The 19,324-nt window shown below is 39.7% G+C and overlaps 1 protein-coding gene across 2 annotated transcripts in view; it reads left to right on the top strand.

Annotated features, from left to right (window-relative positions):
- The window catches only part of ADSS2 (adenylosuccinate synthase 2), a 39,066-nt gene extending 20,106 nt beyond the window's left edge, over positions 1–18,960 (top strand). Inside the window, exons 4-13 of one of the 2 annotated variants that reach the window (XM_036453486.2) lie at positions 747–797; positions 4,790–4,856; positions 5,126–5,233; positions 6,367–6,448; positions 8,745–8,871; positions 10,038–10,192; positions 11,887–12,011; positions 14,011–14,108; positions 16,769–16,918; positions 18,528–18,960. In XM_036453486.2, coding sequence (XP_036309379.1) covers positions 747–797; positions 4,790–4,856; positions 5,126–5,233; positions 6,367–6,448; positions 8,745–8,871; positions 10,038–10,192; positions 11,887–12,011; positions 14,011–14,108; positions 16,769–16,918; positions 18,528–18,580 — 1,016 coding nt within the window. In that variant the 3' untranslated portion in view covers positions 18,581–18,960. The remainder of the gene's footprint in view (positions 1–746; positions 798–4,789; positions 4,857–5,125; positions 5,234–6,366; positions 6,449–8,744; positions 8,872–10,037; positions 10,193–11,886; positions 12,012–14,010; positions 14,109–16,768; positions 16,919–18,527) is intronic. The other variant, XM_045587133.1, reaches the window with a different exon arrangement.
- Positions 18,961–19,324: the final 364 nt, after the last annotated feature.

The raw sequence follows: 19,324 nt of genomic DNA, 5'->3' as shown, positions 1-19,324 counted from the left end.
GTGTGCGGCTGCGGTTAGGTGTTTACCTGTGCAGCCATCTTGGATCCTCGGTTCTCTCATCCTTAATGTTTCTATCTCTCCCTCTCCCTTCCTCTCTGAAATAAAAATGTTAAAAAAATATATTTACCTTCATTTACCTCCTCACTCAACCATTTTTTTGAACATTTATTGGATGAGTGGCCCATGTTATAAGACCACATGGCCCCTGCTCGCAGGCATTCACAATTGGATGGGGAGGTATATTTACAGCTTGCTATACTAAGTAGAGTAATTGTAATACTTTGAAGGGCTTAGTGAGAACCTTCTATTATTTTGTTTAATCACATTTTTTATAATTGTTTTGGGAAAGGGTGCCATTCCCAAGATTAGCAACTCCCTTTACTGGAATTCTCCTCCTATTCTACAACCACCTCCTCTTTCCCCAACTCCTACAAATATGTCTTTTTTTTTTTTTTTTTTACCATTTGCTGTTTGGGTTCCTAGAAGTGTTTTATGTGGATAGAGCTGGCTGTGTTTGGAGCTTTTATGAGCAAAACATTTAGAAAGCATGTGCGAATGGGTTTGTATATGTAATGAATGACAGGTGAGAAAATTCTCGTTAAACATGTTTCCTATGCAGGAGAAAAGCTACGAAAATGATAACTTCAATGGAAAACACTTTTAAACACACTGTTTCGAAAGAAATTAAGATGAGAGAATTATTATACAAAGTGTTCAGTGAAATGTATTTCCCCCTTTCCTTCTAGGTCTGGAAGGCTGGGAAAAAAGGCTTATCATCTCTGACAGAGCTCACATTGGTAAGGGGGACGTAAGCATAATGCATTTATTTTTAACTCTCCTTTCCCCGGAAACTTATCACCAAAAGCATTCTGTAATCAACTTTGTCTTTCATTGGGTCGATTGTAATAACTGGGTTCCAAATACATCAAGTCTGATTAATTTTTTCTTCTTTTTATTTATAAAGGATAGGCTAAAATTTGCCTATTTCTGAAGGAAGAATCAGCTAGTCAAATGAATAATATAAGCAATATTTCATGAGACTGTCTAACTACAAAAAAATACGGCATGTCGAAATATCGAGAGCATTTATGTCTACACAGATAAAAGTAGATTTACCATCTGGCAAATCAAGTGACTTTTTTTTTTTTAATATATTTTATTGATTTTGTACAGAGAGGAAGGGAGAGAGATAGAGATTAGAAACATTGATGAGAGAGAGTCATCGATCAGCTGCCTCTTTCATACCCCCCATTGGGGATGTGCCCGCAACCAAGGTACATGCCCTTGACCGGAATCGAATCCGGGACCCTTCAGTCCCCAAGCCGACGCTCTATCCATTGAGCCAAAAGGGTTTCGGCTCAAGTGACTTTTTGCGTCTCAATTGTAATAATGCTGCTTTTTAAAGGATCCAGCCTTTATTCAGACTAGCCTTCTCTTCCATTACTTAAAGCAAACTGGATTCTAAAATTATTGCAATAATTCAGCCACCACCGATAAATTTGAGGTTTGTCTCCCTATCATCCTATTGCTGAAGTGATAGAATTGTTTATTAACGGTGACACCATTAAGAGATAGTACCCAGGAAAGAGGAAGAAGAGCTGTAGGCCATGTAAGAAACTTTTATGAGTGATTGAACTCTTCAATTCTACCTGAATCTGTAGTTCTCCTGAGGCAGTTGCTGCTCTAGTTTGAACATTGACCTTCATTTAAGAGGCAGCCCGATCAAAGTTCTTAAAGTGTCAGCCAAGAAAGCAAATTAAAATCCTTTGGACGGAAGCAGTGAAGCTGTAAATCTGTCATTTTTGTTGGCTATTGTAAGCTTCTGGTTTAAAAAAAAAAAAATCATAATCTCAGCTGTCACCTATATAAAACATATTCTTTTGGTTATTAGCTTATCTTAGTAATTTTGTTTTATACTTTCATATGTCATCACTAGAGTTCTTTAAAATAGAAAACAATGTAGTGTTATTAATATTTTTTTATACTGACAGTCTCTTAGGTAATGAAAAATGTATTCTTGTGCATTACTTTATTTTTATCTGCTCACACTCACTAATTATTACCTTGTACGTATTCTGATGTCATGAATATTTTGTTACATCATCGTTAACTTCATGGGTTTTACGTGTAGCGTCCTGTGTTCATTGCCTCTGTCCTGTGTTGAGAGAGGGAAGCCATGCTTCTCTTCGGAACTTTCTCCTGGTCCCTGGCAGCTGCTTGTGGAATGCAGAGTCTGAAGCCGAGCGCTACCATTTAGATTGCACACTTGGGTGATTCCTAGTGTGTGACCTTTGAGTGAATTATAACCTTAACGTATGTAACCAGATAGTTCGTATAGGTATTCTTGTGCATTACTTTATTTTTATCTGCTCACACTCACAAATTATTAGTCATATAAGCATGCTGGTGATGTCACCCGTGTTAGGAGAGACTTGTATCCCTGCCTGGATTCTCCCTCTTCCTTCCTCGTGACTAATGTCCTGGGTGTGTCACATGACAGTGTGTATTCTTGGGTGTAAGCACATGGCTGAGCAAGTTACTTAACTACTGTAGACTACAAAAAACAAAGACAATAGTAATGCAAAGGCACCAAAGGAACAGAATAATTGGAAAGTAATGTGGTTTAGATGCGAATTCATTTTATATTTTTATTATGTTTCTTTAGTAATGATTTTTTTTCTTTTTTATAAATGTACATCCTTAAAGGAAAGGTTTCCTGGTAGAGGAGGAAAGTTCAGACTAAAATTTAGATGTTAGTAATAATATGTGTAATAATACAGAGTGGGGCAAAAGTAGGTTTACAGTTAGTTGTCCATATAGAAAAATAATACAATAATTAATAATAATACAAGAATAAACTCCATGTTTTGTATACTCAAAACTGTAAACCTTCTTTTGCCCCTCCCTGTATATGTATGCTTTAACATGTGTTATTTTAGCCTGTGGCTTAGTGGTTGAACATGGACTTATGAACCAGGAGGTTATGGCTTGATTCCCAGTCAGGGCACAGGCCTCGGTTTTGTGCTTCAGTGTGGGGTGTGCAGGAAGCAGCCACTCAATGATTCTCTGTCATCATTGATGTTTCTGTCTCTCTCTCCCTCTTCCTTCCTCTCTGAAACCCAATAAAAATGTATTAAAAATAATAAATAAGTTTCACACTTTTTTTGTTTTGTAAATTTTTTTTATTAAAGTATAGTTGGCATACAATATTAGATTGTTTCAGATTTGTACATAGTGATTCAACATCTTTATAACTTGTGAAGTGATTACCATGACAAATCTAATAACCTCTGTCACCGTACAGTTATTACAGTATTGTGACTTTAATCTCTGTGCAGTACATCACGTCCCTGTGACTTACTTTTATAACTGGAAATTTACACCTAATCTCCCTTACCTTTTCACCTATCCCCTCTGCCAGCTGTCAGTTTAGTCTGTGTGTATGAGAGTCTCTTTCTGTTTTGTTTGGCTTGCTTGCTTGTTTTGACCTTCAGATTCCACATAAAAATGCAGTCATGATATTTGTCTTTCACTGCCTGACTTACTTCACTTAGAATAATACACTCTAGGTCCAGTCATGTTGCAGCTGGCAAGATTTCATTCTTTTTTATGGCTGAGTCATATTCCATTGCATACATATACCACATCCTCTTTATCCATTCTTCTGTTGCTAGGCACCTAGCTTGCTTCTGTATCTTGGCTGTTGTAAATACTGCTGCAATGAAGATAAGGTGCATATATCATTTTGAATTAGTGTTTTTTAATTTTTTTTTTTTTTCAGATAAATGCCCAGAAGTAGAATTGCTGGGTCCTATGGTAGTTCTGGGTTTAATTTTTTGAGGAACCTTTGTACTGTTTTCCATAGTGGCTGCACTACATTACCTTCCGTCCAGCTGGGACCTCCAGGTTCCCTTATCTCCACACCCTCCCCAGCACTTGGTATTTGTTGCCTTTTTGGTGATGGTCATTCTAATAGGTGTGAGGTGATAGCTCACGTGGCTTTGATTTGCATTTTCCTGATGATCAGTGATGCTAAACATCTTTTCATACGTCAATGGGCCACTGGTGTCTTGTTTAGAGATATGTCTATTCAGGTCTTCTGCCCAGTTTTTAACCAGATTGTTTATTTTTCTGCTGTTGAGTTGTAAGAGTTCTTTATGTATTTTTCTTTTATTTTCTTTAAAAATTTTTTTATTTTCTGTATATTTTAGATGTTTAAACCTTTATCAGATACATCATTTTTTTCAGCAATAGAAAGCCATTGAATTAAGGCAAAGGAATGCTGACACCATATCTGTGTCTTGGAAAGCTGGCTTTGGCTACATAAAAATTGTGAATTAGAGGTGTCCCAGAGGAAATAGGTACGCTCATTAGGAGGCCACAGTTTTGGTGAAAGATGAGGGAGGATTGGGACTAGTGAGGGAGAGGGAGATGTCAAAATAATCCCTAGATTTCTGTAGCCCAGAACTTGACGAAAAGAAGATACGTTAGTAATCTGAGCTTCATAAAATTATTGGGTAGGGTTTTCCAAAACAACCCTCTTCATTTTTTAAATCATATAGATTGCAATAAATAGGAATGTACGATCAGACATTTTTATATTAACATACCAGTTGGCGTTGGAACCTTTACTCCCACCATTATTGTTGCTGCTTAAAATGAACCTCATTTCTCATAATGAAGTTGGACTGAAAGGATTTATAGCCTCGGTCATTTAAAATACAATCTGTTTTGCTTTTCTGTGTCATCTTTGCTTCAACAAAACTGCTCTTGTTTTGTTTCTCTGCAGTGTTTGATTTTCATCAAGCAGCTGATGGCATCCAGGAGCAGCAGAGACAAGAACAAGCAGGAAAGAAGTATGGGTTTTTTTCTTTGTTTTTTTGTTCTTGGTGCAGCTGAAGCATATCCACACCCTTATGCTTAATTTCTAGGCCAACCGTGCAGGTTCCCTTTAAGCTTTTATATAATATAAATGTAGGTTGGAGAAAAATAGTTTAGATTTCAGAGAACATCAATAGGGTTGTGAGAAGAAACGTACAGGAAATAGCATACACAGAAAACAGTCCACCTGGCCGTAAGAATTGCATCTTGTCTAACTGAAAGTTTGTTTGGGTTTATTTTAAAGTTTGGGGACCACCAAAAAGGGCATAGGCCCCGTATATTCTTCCAAAGCTTCTCGGAGCGGCCTCAGGATGTGCGACCTCGTTTCCGATTTCGACGGCTTCTCTGAGAGGTAACTGCCTTGGGCTTCACCATGGGAAGAGCAAATGGAATGGGAGGATTTTTAAAACTCACATTGCAGACTGGTAAACCAGTATGCTACTTGGACAGTGGCTGGCATGTTTGTTTTATCTAGAGCACATGTGTCAAACACAAGGCCCGCGGGCCAAATCCGTCCCGCCAGGCCTTGCAATGTGGCCCAAACCGCGCTGTCATCACTGCACTCCGCTGCGTTTCCATCACAATGACAGTTTATGACTGTTCAGTAAACCATTCGGCCTGCAATTTAGGCTGGATTTTAGATTTTGGCCCCTTCTCTGATTGAGTTCGACACCCCTAATCTAGAGCATTGTTAAAGTCATTTTTATTGCATTTTCATTGGCCCTTAATTTCAGATGAACTTTGTGAAAAGTGACATGATGCTATCATAGCAGCACTCCCAAGAAGACAAAACCAGAATTATGTTTAAGGAAAGCCAGATGGTGGTTCCGGGATGGGGGTTACTTGGTTGCATTTAATGATAGGTGACCTCAGAGGCATAATTTCCAGACAGTGGTTTGTCTGCACTGTCAGTGCATCTCCACCGAGGATATTACGGGCTGATTGATAATGTCTGCCTCCTTCTCTGTTAAAAGTGTCATGTACACCATCCCTTTTATTTTATTTGTTTACTTTTAAAATATATTTTTATTGGTTGGGAGAGAAAGATAGAAACATCAGTGATGAGAGAGAAACATTGATTGTCTGCCTCCTGCATGCCCTCTGCTGGGGATGGAGCCCACGATCTGGGCATGTGCCCTGACCGGGAATCGAACCTTGACCACCTGATTCATAGGTCATTGCTCAATCATTCAGTCACTTTTGTTTTAAACACAGTATAATATAATTAATTCAGATATAAGTCTTATAGTTACAGATTTCAGCTATTTTCCCCCCTACATATACCTAAACTTGAGTAAAAAATCTTAAGAGTGTATCATTTATTCATATGACTAATTTCCTTTATTAGATTTTATTTTTCAGAACATACTTCATTTTGAGGGTTAATTTGTTAGATCACTCATTGACAGGAACCATTTGAATAAAATGATATTACTCAGACTATTTGAAAGAGAGCCAATGTCTTGATTTTTTTATATTTCTCAGGTTCAAAGTTCTGGCAAACCAGTACAAATCTATATACCCCACTTTGGAAATAGACATTGAAGGTGAATTACAAAAGCTCAAGGTAATGCTTTCTGACCTTTTTAATGTCCTTTTAAAAACCTGTTTGCCAAATTGGTATCTAGAACTTTCATTCATTCAGGTTTTGTGTTAGGGACTGGAAATATAAGGATGAAGAATATATGGAGACTTAGAAGTTATAGATAAAATAGTTTGTAGTATAATAAGTGCCACACAGATATGTGTGAAGTATTATAGATAAAAACTGGGAAAGCAAAGTGTTTGCCCTTTTTAAACCTAAAAGCATGCAGGCTAAAAGGAATGGTATGCTTGAGTAGCATAGGACATGAAACAAAATATTGAGTGGGGAGCAGAGAATAGGGGTAAACTACCTGAAAATAAAGTTAGACAAGTAGGAACCAAATCGTAGGTCTTATATTTTCTTATGTGGCTTTGGCCAAGCACGTAAATGGGAGATAAGCTTTTATTCTGGAGATAATGAAAAACTACTGAATAATTTTGTGCTGAATAAAGACGATTTCTATTATATAAAATCACTCATAGCAATGTGGAGGCTCATGAACAAAGGGACAAGTAGACAGCTCTGGAAACTAACCAGCTCCTTTAGAAGTGATAACAGACAGCGACATTCTCTTCAGAGACCAGTAGGGTAATTGGCCAAAGGTTAGGCCCAGTTGGCAGCTGTTAGTTGTCAGTGGTGCCTGAATTAGTCATTAGTCAAGTCTCCTATATGCTCCACCCTCCATTCCTCCACAATTCTTGGTGAATTTCAAGCTGCTTCCCGTGAATCTGACTGTTATTCCTTCTCTTCTATAAATAAGTATAAATATCCACTCCAGAACTGAATAGAAGCTTTCCAACTTCATGTGCCATTCTAAAACGGTTGCAGACCTTAGATCTCTCCCCTTACTAAAATCCTAAAAAATAAAAGACCTCCAAGGAACAGTCTAAATATGATTTCAGTGTACTGATGGTTGCTTAGACGAGATCGCCATTTCCTTTCAATTCTGCCATACAACAATTGTTTTAACGTGTTAAGCACCTAGCCTGACATGGCGCTTATGCATAATTAGCAACATGGAAATATTTATGTACTAAAATATGGATATGGCTTTTCAATTCTATTTTATACACGTTCCATGTGAATGAAAAGTAGATGAATATAATGAACAGAATTGAGTAAGAAGGTTCTTCATAGGTAATATATGTTGAACCAGGTCTTTAAGGAACAAGGGATGGATGGGTTGGTCATTTTAGGCATTATAAAAAAGACTAAAACAGGAATGAGCATGAGACTGGAGACTAGAGCCAAGAAGAGGGACCATGATTTTTCAGCAGTGGATAGAGTGCACTTTGGTGAATTCATGAATGGAAGTTGGAACTTCCATACTAGTCTGGCGAAATATTTAACATAGTTGAAACTGGATTTTATTGCAGTTATACTTTATACCATAGGCAGTGGGGCAACTCTTGTTTATACTACATTTTTAATGGAATTCTAAAATTAAGCAGTATTATTAACATAAATATGTTTTGAGAAAGTTTTATAATGCTCACGTGTAAAATAGTACTGGATATTGTCTACTAATAATACCACTGAGATTGTACGGTAATGGAATCTAATGGAAGAAGAACATTAGCAATCAATTATTGATGTTTGCATGCTTGGCAGTGCCACTGGTGGCCCTCACCACATTTTGAGATGCCAGTTTTAAAACTCATGGTTACATGGCTTACAGATTATTAAATACGTCACAAAATGTAAAATCGCAATGTAATATACTCTATTGTTTTCATTTTCTTGAAAGCTGGTTTATGAATTGTGAGCACGTGGCTGCTCAGAAGCTGTCACCTTATTTGCAGTGAGGTTAGCTTTGGATGTCATTGTATCTCTGCTGCTGTTGAGCAGGTGTCTCTCTCCTGGTCCTGGGGGTCAGCACGAGAGACCGGAGGTAACCCCAGTGCTGCGGTAGGATGGGCACCGTCACCTGCCCCTTTCTACTTGGCCTTTCCACTGTTGTCAAGTCAAGGAATTAAAAAAGTTTTTTTTAATTGTTTTTTTTTTTTACTAGAGAGGAAGGGAGAGGGATAGAGAGTTAGAAACATCGATGAGAGAGAAACATCAATCAGCTGTGTCCTGCACACTCCCACTGGGGATGTGCCTGCAACCAAGGTACATGACCTTGACCGGAACTGAATCTGGGACCCTTCAGTCCGCAGGCCGATGCTCTGTCCACTGAGCCAAATTGGTTAGGGCAAGTCAAGGAATTTTCACTCATATTGGTCATATTGTAAATGTATTAGTGTACATTGGAATTGGTTTTTGTCTTTGTATATAGGGTTATATGGAAAGAATTAAACCAATGGTGAAAGACGGAGTGTATTTTTTATATGAGGCCCTACATGGACCACCAAAGAAAATCTTGGTAGAAGGTGCAAATGCAGCACTTCTGGATATCGATTTTGGTAAGTGAGATATGACTTAGGGGGAGCAAGACTGAGCCTTAAAGTGCTTAAGATATAAATAATTCATGTTAGCATTAAGGGGTTTTAAAACAAGGCTGTTAGCTTGTCTACATATTCAGGAGTGGTGGAAGATTATCATCTTATGCTAATCTTTTTTATTTTTTTTAAGGATTACCGTGGAAAACACAATACATAGATTAAGTTTTGTTATTTATTAGAAAAGTCAAATTAATATTTGGGTCAGTAGATTTGAAATTCTGTAAACTGAATTTATTAGTATTTGGTTCATGGGCCAATTCCAGACCTCACTTCCGTAGGACTGTAAGATGATCAGATGAATGCTTTGGAACAGTGGTTGGCAAACTGTGGCTCTCGAGCCACTGCAGCTCTTTGGCCCCTTGAGTGTGTCTCTTCCACAAAATACCATGGCCTAGGCGAGTCTGTTGAAGAAACAGCATTAGAAGAAGTTTAAGTTTAAAAAATTTGGCTCTCAAAAGAAATTTCAATCGTTGTACTCTTGATACTTGGCTCTGTTGACTAATGAGTTTGCCGACCACTGGCCTTTCTGTTTTCCAAAAGAAAACAGATTGTCTAATTAGCATAGTGAATAATTTTAAGTATGAAAAGGATCTTGGGTTGGGGGCATATCACTCTTCACTTACTCTTGTCATTTCTGAGATTATTCCTGGAATAGACATCAAAAGAGAGGAAAATGCTAAAATACCATACAGTTTTTCTACTGTTGTCACTGCAGGTTGCTGCTGTACTCTATTTAATAAAGGGAGTAAAATAAATTTGTTTTAAACCAAAAGGAGAGTGTCCAAGTACATCGATTATAAGTCTACATGGTAGATTAACACCAGGGTTTCGTCATTGCATTATTTAGCAGTCCGTTAGGTGACTATCTACCCTCCAGAGCTGAGTAAGCCCGTGCGTCACGGAGCCACTCCAGTGTACGCGCTACAGGCATAGCTCTGACCTATGCTTTTATCTCATTACAGTCAGGACTCAGGACCAAAACACTGAGGCTCTGGGAGAGTGGTTACAGCTAGATTCAAGTTTGTCAAAGACCTAGAATATAATCCAGTGCAGAATCTTCATAGCAATTCTGTTTTAAAAGAATTTGTACCTATGTGTGTATAATTAATATTTGTGTCTCTTTTTAGGAACTTATCCCTTTGTGACCTCCTCAAACTGTACAGTTGGAGGTGTTTGCACTGGGTTGGGTATGCCCCCTCAGAACGTTGGAGAAGTGTATGGAGTTGTGAAAGCTTACACCACTCGAGTTGGTATCGGTGCCTTTCCTACAGAGCAAAGCAACGTAAGCCTCTTTCTCAGAGAATCTAATTCGAAAGTTTTATAAGAGAAATTCATGCTTTTTCCCCTTAATGAATTCTTACTTTCCATGCATTTCATTTAATTTGCAAGACTGATCAGAACAACATTATGAAAAATGTATGCACACATTTATCGTTAATGGCAGCAAAAAAGGGGGGATTAGAGGGTACTTAAAGGTATTGTCATTGCGAGGCTGATGGAAGGCGGGATTATGAAGGGCGTTGAGATAGGGGAGGTGGAAGAAGTTGTTAAAATGACACCAAAAGCTCAGTAGGAGACAGGGATGAGGGAAATGATCTCCGGACATTGTCTGCTCATAGCCAGCAGCATGGGGGTGACCTGGGCCAGGCACTGCTAAGTGCTCTATGCCTATAAGCTCTTTGGATCCTCAGAATACCTCCTTCCCCATTGTACAAAGTAGGAAACTGAGGCACAGAGGACTAAAGTAACTTGCTCCAGGCCACGCAAACAGGGCTGGGAATCCAACATGACAGAGCAAACATCTTAAAAATACATAACTGTAATAATGTCAAAATATAAGAGGTAAGAAATGATGACTCTAATCAGAAAGGTGTAAATTATGGAATAGAGAGATAAGAGATGGGAAAGGTAGGTTGTAGGAAGTGTAACTTGAGCATCATTTTCAACTTTAATTGTCTCCAAAAGAGCATTGTTATATCAGCAAGTACTTATTAGATGCAAGTTTGCTGCCTTATGGTTTTGAGGAAAATCATCAAGCTATAGTTCTTCTTTGGACAATTGACTTGTTTTTAAAAAAAAATATTTTTATTGATTTCAGAGAGGAAGGGAGAAGGAGAGAGAGACAGAAGCATCAATGATAAGAGAGAATCATTGACGGGCTGCCTCCTGCACGCCCCCCATTGGGGATTAAGCCCACAATTCAGGCATGTGCCCTTGACTGCAATCAAATCCTGGACCCTTCAGTCTGCACACTGATGCCCTATCCACTGAGCCAAACCAGCTAGGGCTTGACTTGTTTTAATATACCAATCAGCATTTATATATTTTTTATATATTAACCTAAATTTTGGGAAGCAATCTATTTAATATATTACATCATAAAAAAAGTATTGGTTTTAAAATAAGGTGAAAAATGAAGCCAAAATTGGATCTATTCCAAATAATGCCTCCTTCACATACAATCCATCATCTCTATAGAATTGTCTTCAACTAACTGTATTTTTCGGACCATAAGACGCTCCGGACCATAAGACGCACCAGTTTTTAGAGAAGGGAAATGAAGAAAAAAAGATTCTGAAACAAATAGTGTCCTAAAATATTTTATGTGCATTAAAACCCAACATCACAGTCATAAACACATGTAATCAACCCTGTAAAGTAAACAGCAGCATTTAGAACCATTTTAGAGCCAGGCAAGCACACAGAAACCACACAGAGCCGGGCAAGTAAAAAAACTTTTTTTTAAAGTATATGTGTAGGCTATATTTGGACCATAAGATGCAGGGACTTTTTCCCCCCACTTCTGGGCGGGGAGGGGGGGGGGGGAAGGGAGTGCGTCTTATGGTCCGAAAAATACGGTAATTATTTTCTGGAAGATATTTATCTCAAAGAGACTCTTGTCTGACCTTAAGTATAATTGTTCTAGATGGACAGCAGTGGTATCCTAATGATGAAGCTCTATTTCCTGTCCCCTAGGAAATTGGAGAATTATTGCAGACACGGGGTAGAGAGGTTGGTGTGACTACTGGAAGGAAAAGAAGATGTGGCTGGTTGGATCTCGTGTTGCTTAAATATGCTCATATGATTAACGGATTTACTGCGTGAGTTTTCTTAGAAACATTCATTTCAGGAAATAATGGGATAATTCATGACCACAGGTTAAATTTTCGAAATGTAAACTTCAGGCAGTACCCCAATACACAAGATTCTCTCTTTAAGCTGTGAAGTTTTAGTTCAAGGTAGAAGTGGACCAACATATAAGAGAAGGGAAGCAAGGAGAGGGACCCCAGGCGATCTTCCTGAACGTCCAAGGTTGGAAGGAAAGAATCATAATACTCTTACATGGGTATAGTACAGAGGGAAGTGCAGGTGGGTAGGTGAGTAGATAGTAAGGAGTGCAAGGGTGGGGTATAGATACTTAGCGGAGGACATACCACAGTGATTTTGTGCATGGGCTTGATTGACGTCTGACTTTTGGATTTAAACTTCAGATCTGTGCATTGTGCTGTGTGACCTTGGGCTCGTTATTTCTTCTGTGCTTTTTTTCTTTTTCTTTTTATTTATTTATATTTTATTGTTTTTTTGTTTTTATTTTTGTGTGTTTTTTTTTTGTTTTTTTTTACAGAGAGGAAAGAAGAGAGATAGAAACATTGATGAGAGAGAAACATCAATCAGCTGCCTCCTGGACACCCCCTACTGGGGATGTGCCTGCAACCAAGGTACATGCCCTTGACTGGAATCAAACCTGGGACCCTTCAGTTCGCAGGCTGATGCTCTATCCACTGAGCAAAACTGGCCAGGATCTGTTTTCCTTTTTAATCATCTAGATTAGGGGTGTCGAACTCAATCAGAGAAGGGGCCAAAATCTAAAATCCAGCCTAAATCGCGGGCCGAACGGTTTACTGAACAGTCATAAACTGTCATTGTGATGGAAATGCAGCGGAGTGCAGTGATGACAGCGTGGTGCGGGCCACATTGCAAGGCCTGGCGGGACGGATTTGGCCCGCGGGCCTTGTGTTTGACACATGTGATCTAGATAATAGTATTGCCTGCCCAAACCTGGTGTTGTATCTGATTGCCACAAATTCCCCCTTAAAGTTCTGTTTTCCGGTTTTTTGGGGGGAGAGAGTTGATGTGTCAGGAAGAGTCCTTGATGTGTTTTCCTCAGCCTCCTTTGACAGTGTCTGACCGGAGGGGTGGAGGGGACTGTATCAGAGTGAGGAAATGAGGGCTGCTGGCATAGGTGTGAATATGCATGCATCTTGTGGTCAGCCCTGTGGAACAGTGAGGCCCGCTGTCCCACGGCCACAGAATGTGTCCTGTGCCCCAGACAGCCGGCCCACAAATATGTGGTGATCATAAGAAAGCTAAAGAAGAGGGTGTGGGTGAATCAGTGAAAATCTGTTTTCATTATAAGACGAGTAACTTACACTAGTAGATTAAGTCATTTAAAAAAAAAAATTTTATTGACTTTTTACAGAGAGGAAGGAGAGGGATAGAGAGCTAGAAACCTCAATGAGAGAGACACATCAATCAGCCGACTCCTGCACACCCCCCACTGGGGATGTGCCTGCAACCAAGATACATGCCCCTGATTGGAATTGAATCTGGGACCCTTGAGTTCGCAGGCCGACGCTCTATCCACTGAGCTAAACCTGTTTTGGCAATTAAGTCGTTTTTTTTATTATGAGAATTCATCAGTATGTTGTCCTGTTGTGTTTTATGTGTATCATATTTTAAAACAAATTCCTAATTAGTTTTCAGAATTGCTTTGGAGCATTTAGCTTTAAAAAAAAAAATATATGTTTTTATTGATTTTAGAGAGGAAGAGAGAGATAGAAACATCAATGATGAAAGAATCATTGATTGGCTGCCTCTTGCATATTTCTCTCACACTGGGGTTCCAACCTGCAGCCCGGGTATGTGCCCTGATTGGGAATCACACCCTGACTTCTGGTTCATGGGTGGACACTCAACCACTGAGCCACACTGGCTGGAGCTTCTTAGCTTTGTATGAATTTTCCTTTATCCCTCATCATGTTAGATGTTAGAGCCTTTAAGAATTTGCTGTTTTAACATTGTCTTTTCTCCCAAAATTAGGTTGGCACTTACCAAATTGGATATTTTGGACACGTTTACAGAAATTAAAGTTGGAGTTGCTTACAAGTTAGATGGTGAAATTATACCTCATTTCCCAGGTATTTTTTTTTTAAGCTATGTATAAAGAATATTTTTGGGTGAATATATTAGAGCAGTTTCCTAAAGCTTTTCTGTATGATTTATGATATATAGCCACATGGTTATTATGCCCTTGTGAACAGGGCCAGTACATTCACTTAGTATTGGCATTTGTTGCATAATTGCTATACATTTGGGTGCTGGATTGCTGCAAGCAGAATAAAACATAGGAATGAAGAAAGAAACATGTTATTTTTGAGCCCAGCTATGCTGCCCCTGAATCTCACCTTTCTTTTCTTTTTTTCTTTTTTTTTTTTTAATATTTTTTTATTGATTTTTTACAGAGAGGAATGGAGAGGGATAGAGAGTTAGAAACATCGATGAGAGAGAAGCATCGATCAGCTGCCTTCTACACTCCCCACACTGGGGATGTGCTCGCAACCAAGATACATGCCCTTGACCGGAATCGAACCCGGGACCCTTCAGTCCCCAAGTTGACGCTCTATCCATTGAGCCAAACCGGTTTCGGCTGAATCTCACCTTTCTTAATCGATGTAGGCATTCCTTCATCCCTTGTGAAATGTGAGGTAGGAGGAAAGAGCCCTGCTTGTCAGGCTCGGCAGGTCCTTCCTACATTAAGCCATCTTGTCATTCAAGCCACGTTTCTCTAACCGCTAACCTGTCTAACATGGATGGCTGTAGGGAGACTTTCTACATGAAGAAATGTGTTTTTTCAGACTTACCTTCAGTTAAATGATTTCCTCAGTTACTCAGGAAGCTCTGGAAATGTTTCCAGCTTCCAAAAGTAGGAACTGGTCATTTGTTTAGCCATCCTGTAAGACTGGGGATATGCCAAATGAAAGCACATTGACCAGCTCAGTGAAGCTTGGTGGACTGGTAGGTTTTTGTGACTTGCTAATGGCCAGTCAATGGGAACTGAGGCTACCTGCTAGTTCTTTGAAACGTGTGACGTCACTGTGACATCATTGTCTATTAGTCCGACTTCTGGGCCATCCACAGTTTGGCTTCTCTTGGCCATTCTTTCCCTTGACTCTGAGTCACTGTTTCTATGTCTGAATATATTTAAGAGGCTCAGATTCTGCTATCTTCCTCTGAAGCATATTGGCTTTTGTTTTAGGGAACAATTAAATTACTGGCTGATCATCTTGAACTTATTTAGCCCTGGTTTTATGCTTTGTTGGTGCAGTTACATGATGAGCCCACGAAGTATTATAGTAGGCCATTCTGCAGGCCACCAGCAAATCTAGGGACTCAGGGTTTCTCTGTGCATCAGCTCAGGTGTCCCCTCCAAAGTCTCAGGGTCCCATTTCCCCCCAAATAAGGGCCCTGGCCTTGTCACAGCAGATTTGCTGGATTGGAGAACTCACCTTTCTCTGGAGCTCTGCTGTCTGTGTGACCGAGGCCAGTGCCTGAGCCTCAGCTTTCCTGCCCTCTGCTGTGGGAGATGAGATTCTCCTTAGAATCTGCTGCCGGAGGCCCTGCCTTTCACACTTGCCTGAAGCCAATGAAAGACAATCTTTCATTGTCTTTCTCCAGTTCATTGAGAGCCATCCGATCCTTGGTTACCATGTGCTTATTTCCCAGTGCTTCAGATACTGCCAGCGCTGTGCTCTGCACCAGCAGGGAGGGCATTCCCAGTCTCCTCTTATGAAAGTTTTAATAACTGCAACATGCCAGAGACTGCCCGTGCTCTGCCTGACACCACTGATGGACCTCTCTGCCAGCCAGCTGGCCATGGTCCAGCTCCAGGACCCCGTTTTAGAGCCTTCTTCCTCACTCCACTCCCGGCACCAACTGCCTTACATTGCATTCCCTGGGAAACAGACTTGATACAGAGACTTCGCATACAGGTGGTTTATTCGTAAGTGCTCTGAGCAGCAGTGTCTGGGAGAGAGTGAGAGAAGCAGGCGTAGGCAGAGGGAGAAGTTGAACTGCAAAGTAGCTTCATAAAAAGCCCTCAGCTGGTCCCATGGATGAGCCTTCAGAGTTGTCCCAGATTAGTAAGTGGCCTGGTCCTGGGCATCCTCACGCAGGAAGCCATTGGGAAGCGGGCAGCTCGCTTCGGTGGAGGCATTGCAGGGGGCATCCTGACCAGGGTGCTCTGTGCAGGCAGTGCTCCCACATGAGGGCATGGCTGTGCCAGCCCTAGGGGGATCTGTACATGGTTTGGCATCCACCGTATGATCTCTGGTCCAAAGAACTGGTCTGGACCAGTCCATTTCCAGCTTCTCCTAGGGCAGTGGTCGGCAAACTCACTAGTCACGAGCCATAGTTTGCCGACCACTGTCCTAGGGGATGCAGAGACAGTAGGTTGGTGAGACGAATAAAGGAATGTGTGCTAAGCTTTGGCACACAGTCACAGAAGCAATGACCTTCCTGGATGAGAACAAGGGGAGCCTTCTTTCCGGGAGCCTGCGGACATTCCACAGATCCTGGTGTTGAAACCACTAATCCATCTGCTTACAGAGCATAATCCTGTGTTGCTGTAGAAATATGCTTGGTCATAAAACTCCACCCCAGGTGCACTGTTTTTTCTTTCTAACCTCTGAAAATTTCTAATTGCAAAGCGCATCTGGCTTCAAAGATTTTAATAAGAGATTGTGAACCTATGAGATACCAAAACGTTGTTGAACTAATACACTTGCTCTTTAACTCGCAGCAAACCAAGAGATCTTAAATAAAGTTGAAGTTCAATATAAGACTCTTCCCGGATGGAACACAGACATATCAAATGCAAGGACGTTCAAAGAGCTGCCTGTGAATGCGCAAAATTACGTCCGATTTATTGAAGATGAGCTTCAGATTCCAGGTAAATAGAAAGTTACGAACAACTGTCTTTGCTTTCTCTACTTTTGACTGGACTGTTACCTTTGAAATAGGAAAAAAGATTATTATCCATAGAGCACTTGTGATTTGTATAGATGCCCAGGAAGAAATGAAAGAAATTTATTCTTTAGAGTAAATATAACCATCTTTCTCTAATCCTTCATGTGCCTGAAGACAATATATTCCTCTCACCATTTTTTATCCTGTCTTAATTCTGTTAGCCTGCTTTTCACCCTATGACATTGATTCTTGTTTCCTTCTCCCTCTTAAATCACCTCCTTTTGTGTCTTCATTACCACCAAAATAGTGCGGTGTTTTGTTGTTGTTGTTATTGTTTGTTTGTTTGTTGTTTTGTTTTTTTTAATACCACCTTATATTTATTTTATTTTTAATTTTTAAAAATATATATTTTATTGATTTTTTACAGAGAAGAAGAGAGGGATAGAGAGCTAGAAACATTGATGAGAGAGAAACATTGACCAGCTGCCTCCTACACACTCTCTACCGGGGATGTGCCCGCAACCAAGGTACATGCCCTTGATTGGAATCGAACCTGGGACCCCTCAATCCACAGACAGATGCTCTATCCACTGAGCCAAATTGGTTTCGGCAATGTGTGATTTTTTTCATTTGGAGTTAACCCACCATTGAGAATTGGAGGAGTTTCCTGACTAGACATTAGGAAATAATAGGTACAGAAGATAGGAACTCTAGTTTGAAAAAAATGTAAGAGAAGAATAGAGAAGAAAAACATGTCAGCTGGCCAGAGGATTAGGCATGACCAGGTTATGGCCGTGACTAGCTATGTGAGGTCTTTGCTTTACCATGTGGCTTTCCTCTTTTATTTGCACTGATGGGATCTGAGAGATAGGAAGTGAAGTGGGGGGAGGTAACCTCCGTATAATCTATTCTGATTTTTCATCTCAAACATGAATTATGTTTTCTATATTGCTACCTGCTCCTTCCAGTTTGTCAAATTCAGTCAACTCACCCTTTAGTCAACATTGTTTGAAATATAAACAATGAATTTAACAGTGGGTTCTGTAAAATTCATAAGATTTGCCCAGGAGGTGCAGATGATCAGAGATGCCAATAGGCTGGTACAGTAGGCAACTCCTAAGGCCGTGCAAGTTAACACAGTGTTCTCTTCTAGAAAGTTCTACTCTTATGAGATATAAAAGGTACTGTGACACCTCAGTATCATCTTAGCATCATCCATTCATCAAAGGGGCTTATCTTTTCTAGTTATTAGGAACTTAACCAAAGGTTCTTTAGGTCTCTGCTGGTTGGGCCGATATTTTTTATCCTAATTATTAGGAAGTGAGGAATTGTAAATACTGTGCATTAAAACAGGAACTGGTAAAGCAAACTACTCTGTGCTGGATCTCACCTGCGTACTCTAATGGTTTAGAAATTGGCACCATCTGCTACAGAACAGAACAAAAGGGAACAAAAGTCACTTAGGGCAAAGTTATGTGGTGACAATGAGAAAATTGGGGTGGGGTGGAGGAAAGAAGGGGAGTCTCTTATTCCAAAGATTCAACATTATAAACGAATTAATACAATTCTTATACTTTATGTTCCTCTCTCAGTTAAGTGGATTGGTGTAGGGAAGTCCAGAGAGTCTATGATTCAACTCTTCTAAGGATTTCCAGTCACCCAAGAAACACTCCTTGAGAAGGGGACAAAGGACTTGCTTCACTATGTCATTATGATCTGCAAACTTCAAGAATAAAGACATTGACGTGCATTGTAAGCTCTATAGCTGTTTCCAGTCTTTAAGATGGCTGGCTGGTGTGGAGGTAAGCTTCGGCATATTCCAGTGTCAACGGCCTTGGCTGGCACAGTTGCCGAAATCATCTGTTGCTCCTGCTGCTCATGGTGCCACGTTTTCTTTCGTGTTTAGTAATAGTATAATCCATGTTGTTTGAAACCCAAACTAGAATGACTTTCAATGTGGTTTTTCTTTATTATCGTCCTTGTGTGTTCATAGGTTTACCTCTATTAAATGGTAAGAACAATTAATGCAGTTTTGCACAAATATTTTTACATTCTGATTTTTCAGTTCTGTCATTGTAACCTTTGCTGTTAGAACAAAAAGGATAAGAGAGGAGTTCTGTAAACTTTTGTAATGCTATGAATTCTGTTTAAATTGTGAACTGTTTATTTTCTGCTAAGACCATTGCGAATTCGAGCTTTGGCGGGGGGAGGGTGATATATTCATGGGTCCTTTAATTTGTACAGAACACAAAACTTATTTCTCTCTATAAATTATTTAATACATTGAACAAATGTTCAAAGAGATAAGGTGTTCACTAATACAGTACTCTTAATGTTAAAAAATAGTCATTAAAAGATCTATTGTGATATTAAATCTGGAATGAATTGG

This window comes from Pipistrellus kuhlii, unplaced genomic scaffold, assembly GCF_014108245.1.
Source record: "Pipistrellus kuhlii isolate mPipKuh1 unplaced genomic scaffold, mPipKuh1.p scaffold_m20_p_25, whole genome shotgun sequence".
NCBI lineage: Eukaryota > Metazoa > Chordata > Mammalia > Chiroptera > Vespertilionidae > Pipistrellus > Pipistrellus kuhlii.
The sequence above is the reverse complement of the archived record's forward strand: the minus strand, read 5'-3'. Positions and strand labels throughout refer to the sequence as shown.